This window comes from Malania oleifera, chromosome 11, assembly GCF_029873635.1.
Source record: "Malania oleifera isolate guangnan ecotype guangnan chromosome 11, ASM2987363v1, whole genome shotgun sequence".
In the NCBI taxonomy this organism is placed as follows: domain Eukaryota; kingdom Viridiplantae; phylum Streptophyta; class Magnoliopsida; order Santalales; family Ximeniaceae; genus Malania; species Malania oleifera.
In genome coordinates, this window is record NC_080427.1 from 55185519 (window position 1) to 55191518 (window position 6000).

Sequence of the window (6000 nt, forward strand, 5' to 3'; positions counted from 1 at the left end):
CAATCGAGGTATGTCCTTGCCTGCAACATTTAGAGTAGAAAAAATCCATCTTTTCATATTTGGCCTCTTGCCAAATGCATTATTTCGAAGATAAAACAAGAGGAAATCCCTTTATCAGCTCCATTATTAAGTCAACTTCCACGCAAATATGTGCCCCCGATGCTCTCGTACGATTAATTGTTGCATTATCAGTTCCAAGATAACAACCAAAACAAGTCGCTATTATTTGAAGAAAATCCATTCGGTAAAGATGCATTGGTAACCCCGGTAAGAAAATCCATTAAGGAGCCAATGGGGATTCTTTTTTGGTATCAAAATCCTTCGTCCACTTGAACATCCGAAAAGAATTGTCTTCCATAATTCTACCTTCCCTTACCCAACCATGCAGAAAGTCACGTTCATTTTTTATGTGAATTAACACGTGATAATCATCCATAACACTGATCATTGGAATTTCCGTCAAACTCCACGTTTTCACAATCAAAAGCCGAATTTTATCAATAGATGGTCGATTCCTCAAAAATTTCATTACTAATGCAAAACGAAATTCTTCCTCAGCCTTAACCATCTCTGCTTCTGAGAAAATAAATTCAAATTCCCCATTGATATTAACGGTCAATCTCATAGGAATTTTGAACGCAGGCATCTCCACTTTTTTACTCTTAGTGGGGGATGACACTGTATTACAAAATATTGAGATTAAAGCCAAACTTTTCTAAATGGAAAATAGACTAACCTGCATTGTTTGGCGACACCCTGAGCAACAACGGCTTGTAGTTTCCGTGATCTGTCCTCGACGGCGACGGCTCCAAATCTCCAACTTTCAATCACAAAATTCTAACAGAGTACCAAACCAGAAAGAGCGACAAGAGCCAGCGGCAAGCCAATACTGAGTCGACTCGTTCTTCTTCTCTTTATTTTTCTTTTTGCAGCAGCTAACGGAAAACCAATGCCTGGTTTCTCTATTCAAGATCCAGAGGAAGATGCACTCCCCACTAAGTCACTCCCCCAATCCCCCAATTTTTTGGCGGAAATTGAGTCAAACCCAAGGACGAGTCAACTCAGTGAGTCTGACACGGGGGTGGTGGTGGTTCAGGTGACAGGTACTGGAGTGGGAGGAGGGAAGCTTGGCCGAAGGATGGTGTCGGCGGCGCCGGCGGTGTCGAAGGTTCTCGGGTCGAGTTTGGGTCAAGGGCATTCGAGCGGAGAACGCCTTGTCCAGGCTATTGACTGCTGATAAGATGGCCAGACGGAGAGGGCCAAGGGGCAAGGGCGCAGGCGAGACGGCGACTGCTCCTAAAACCGACGGAATGATGAGCGCAATCCTACAGCATCCTCCTTCCTATCTCAGCAACGGAATGACGAACACCACCAGCGAACTACAGCGACAGAACGTCCGGCCAGCAAGCACCCAACAGCAGCGATGGCACTCTATGTCGGCGACGGCGCAGCAAACGACAAACCCTAAAATTTTCTCTCCAGTGTAAAGGTCCCTACATTTTTGTTCTCTATTTCAAGTTGAAATTTGTAGGACGCTGAATAATCAAAATTATCTAGCCAAACAATCAAATTTACAACCCAGGGGTTGTAACTTATGGGGCTTAAATGACATAATTTTAGAAACTCAAATTAGTTGGAAAATAGTCTACCTAAGCCCAAGATTCTTCAGAACATATTGCAAGGATGACAGCCTTAACTCCATTGTATTCAAACTCAAAAGACAATAATCAAGTCATAAAACCTACTTGTACATTACATCGAACATCTCCTCAACTAGCTTCTTCAGGTTATCGTCGAAAGCATCAATCCGCTTGTTTTTCGCCCTCAGTATAGGGTCCGGATATTCCACAATTTTGAGCGGCGACTGAAAGCACGTGTCGGAAGCTTTAAAAAAAAGGCAGAAACACCACAAAATCAGAACTTAGAATATTTAAGTTGCCAATGCTATATTAAAATTCTTCAAATAGGAGTTATGGCAACTAAGCATTCTACAGGAGAAAGAAAGAAAATCAGGAGCCGGCGTACGAGAAGCAACTTCATCATCCTTAAAGGAGAAGCCTCGCTTTGACTGGGCATCGACATGGATCATCCTCGGTAGGGCTCTAGGCCGGCTAGCGGAAAAGCTGCGGTGGCAGGTCGAAGCTAAGAGGAGGAAGCGACCAAGGCCGGTGGTCTGAGTTGGGAAGGTAGAGAGGAGGTGGAGGGGAGCGCGCGAAAAGGAAGGTGAGTAGAGGAAGGTCGCGCAAACCATCGCCGCGAGAAGGCAGGAGCAGGCAGCACCGCGGCGGGAGCGGGGCCGAGGGCGACTTGAGCTACCGAAGACTGCGGCTGGCCCGCACTGGAGACTAGACTAGAGAATGGGTGGTCGTGGATTTTAGGGGTGAGCGCTCGGCCAAATTCGGTTAATTAACCGAATTAACCTAAATTTTCGGTTACAACCATTAGCCGAACGACCGAATAGAGGGTTCATCGAACCGTTCAAATTATCTTTTCTAATAATTTGATTAACCAAATTAATCTAAAATTAATTAATAAAAACTGAATATAATTATAAATTTTTTACCAATTTCAATTTATTTAAGTACATCATCTATTAATTTTATTAATAAAAAAAATATTTTACTATTGAACTACAAGAATAGAATTTACACTGTTATGTTATCCATCTTAATTAAGCAGCTCTTAACATATAATAGTTTATATTTAAATTTTAATTAATTATTAAATCGATTATTTCGATTAACTGAATTAACATTCCTCTTAATCGAATCGATCAATTTCGGTCAGTTAATTTAGTTAAATCAGGTTTCCCCAAATTATGCTCACCCTTACTGAATTCTGCGTTCGTTGCCTATTAGCATATTAACTACTATTTCATTTTAAACCGGTCATGGTAAATGAGGTATGGGTGACTTAGCCCTCAAGTGGCATACTTGTAATAAGTGAAAATTTTTCAAGTTTACTTTTGGCAATGGGGAATGTGCAACTTATTTTACCTGATGATTTTTTTTTTCTTTTGCTTGGTGTTATACCATACAAATTGACAAAGTTGTTATTTTGCGGTTGGACCATAGTATAAGTTTAGGTTTTAGACCTAGTATTTGATTTAGTTTTAATATTTTTTTGAGGATGTGAAGTTTATCCAGTCAGGTCGATTTTGAAGTTGGAATCTACGATAGCAGGAAGTTTTTATTTTCTAAAAGTTATCCAATCTTATAAAATATCAAAATCTCATTTCTTAAGAAAATTTTATTATTTAGACTAAATTGTCCTGATATTTTGATTGGGTTGAGTTGTTGGGCGCTAAAACCCCCATGATATACTATTATTACACATCATAATAATAAATTATTACAATAAAAAGTAGAATTCGGTAAAAATAAAATAACAATATTATGTTACAATAATATAGTGTAATTATTGAAATTTTGTAATTGTATATATATATAAGGTTAGGAAGGATCAAATCATTCCTAATCCTTAAGCAGAAAGGAATTCCCCCCCCCCTCCCAAGCCATCTCTCACACTCTCTCTCATCAGTCTCCCTCTTCACTCTCTCATCAATATCTCTCTTCACTCTCTGTAATAACCAAAAAAAAAAATGTAAAATAATAATAATGGTCATTTAGTTAGTATCAAAACGAAAGTGTTTCTTTGTTAGAATCCTTAATTCCATTTTTGATGTTTAAGAAAGACCTTATCTAAGCAAGTGTTCAGAGACCATTGCGACTCAGTTGCTCCTAAGAGGTCTACCTGGTCAAAATGAAATTTCATAGAATAAACAGGGTAGACACTGTTTGTATATGTAAATAAGTACATATACATAAAAATAATGTTTTGTCGGACATAATTTGTAGAAATATATAATAATAATAATAATAATAATATAGATATCCTATACGGGGCCCACAAGACTGTGTAGGGTCCACATGAGTCCCGAAGCCATGCAGGGATCCACATGAGTCTCGAAACTGTGTAAGGCTCATAAAACCGTATGAGAACTATTCGAGTTACGTAGGACCCACTTGAGTCTCAAAGTTGTGTGGGACTCACAAGATCATGTGGGGTCCACATGAGTTTCCGAAATTCAAATTTAATTTTTTTTCAAAAAAAAATACTAAAACATTGCTTAAAAATAATAGCAATGATAATAATAATGATTTAAAAATTTTAATTAATTAATTAAGTAAATTAATTAAATGGGAGTGTCAGCAAGCACTCTCATTTCTCACACATGATCCCCATTCTCATCCCATACTTAACTCATACCTAACCAATCTCATGCTCATTCCTTAATTTTAAAAAAATTATAATTTCATCTCTCTTCTCACACTTTTACAAATTTCATTTTCTTCCCCAAAATTTTCATATAAATAGGAAGCTTTCAACCTTCATTTTCACAAAAAATTTTAAAGGAAGAGAATGATTAGTGAGTAAAAGAATTAGTGGTGGAGGGAGAATTTTTGTTATAATTAAATTTTCACTCACCCACTCTTTCTGATCTCATTTTTTTAGAGATATTCGTTGTGTTCGTAGTACAAGTTAAAGGAAGAGGTAAGTAAATTTGATTATGTTAGATTTTTATTTAAAATTTATACCTGAATTTATTTGTAAGTAAATTTCGATTATCTTAGTTAGTTTCATAAAATTTTCCTGAGTTTATTTTTACACATATTTAATTATATCAATTTTATCTTTAATATACTTACATTTATTTTTGGGTTAAGAAATGTTCTAATCCACTCGGGTAATTTTCGGCATTTCTTTCTATTCAAATATATATATAACACAAAAATTGCGTGTTATGAGTTTATTTCTACGTTACATGTTTTATGAAAATATGAGTAAAAATGAAAATTTTCCGATATTATTTTAAATTGTATAAATTGTAATAAGATAATTTTAAAATCCCTTATGGTAATGAAAGTTCAAAGTTACGGATGCTCGGTACCGCTGCTTAAAGTTTTAAACGGATTAAAGTGCCCCCAAGTTGTTTGCAGAGTGGTTATATATGGTAATGGATTTCTCCTGAGTGTACATCTGGTTCTTGACCAGCACTTAATAAGGAAAATCTTACTTAATGATTATGTATGTTGATTTAGTTTGGACGGCCAGCCAGTTAAGTCCAATCTTCGGACCGCACAACCCAGTCATGGGGATAAACATGATTTACGGCTAACAAGCCAAGAGATGGTTTTCACAATATATGTTTATACATATTTAATTACGTGTATAGAGTTATTGATGATTTAAAGGAAAAGTATATGTTTATATGAAAAGGATCATTCTTGAGCCTTAATGATGATCTAAAAGAAACGTATAAGGGAAAGTATATATATGTGTGTGTATATAATTAAATATTTTTACAATTTTAAAGTTAAAAGTTTAATTTAACAGTCATAATATATGATTATTAAATTTTACTATTATAGTTGATGGTAAAAGTTTTATGCAGAAAATTTTAAATTTACATTTATTTTAAAAGCAGTCTTTAAGTTATAGTATTAAATATTATTTTACGAAATTTTAAAAGCTCATTTTGGCCACACACTAATAATAATCTTTTTTACTTACTGAGCATCGTCTCATATGAATCATATTTTACATTTCAGATAATTCTGAAAGGCATATCGGAAATCAGGCATAGCAAGCATACGGGTGGGGATAGAAAAATAAAGCTTAATTAGAAATATTAGTATGATCTAAGATGATTTTGCTTGTGTAATTTTTCTTCTTTCGGAATAAATGATTGTAATACGGTTAATTAGCACTCTAATTTAATAATCATTGAGTTTATTTATTTCCGCTATAAATCAATGGTAAAAAGTAAATATCTCAGATCCTTCAGGGTTGGGGTATTACATTTGGTATCAGAGCAATAGATTATAGGTTCTGTAGAATTTAGGAAATAATTTTATGAGAGCATAGATATAAACCATGATGTGGATAAGATCTGGGTAAACTAGGATATTTTTCTTTTGCCTATAATTTCGATTAAAC

At 35.4% G+C, this 6000-nt stretch overlaps 1 protein-coding gene across 3 annotated transcripts in view; it reads right to left on the reverse strand.

Moving 5' to 3' along the window:
- The window catches only part of LOC131168475 (peptide deformylase 1B, chloroplastic/mitochondrial), an 89307-nt gene extending 86877 nt beyond the window's left edge, over positions 1–2430 (reverse strand). For 2 of the 3 annotated variants that reach the window (XR_009140302.1, XM_058127931.1), the window contains exons 1-2: positions 2026–2430; positions 1746–1884 (exon numbers count right to left, since the gene is read on the reverse strand). Coding sequence is in view for 1 of the 3 variants with exons in the window: in XM_058127931.1 (XP_057983914.1) it covers positions 1746–1884; positions 2026–2251 (365 nt within the window). In the remaining 2 variants the exon portion in view is untranslated. The remainder of the gene's footprint in view (positions 1–1745; positions 1885–2025) is intronic. The other variant, XR_009140303.1, reaches the window with a different exon arrangement.
- Between the last annotated feature and the right edge of the window lie 3570 nt (positions 2431–6000).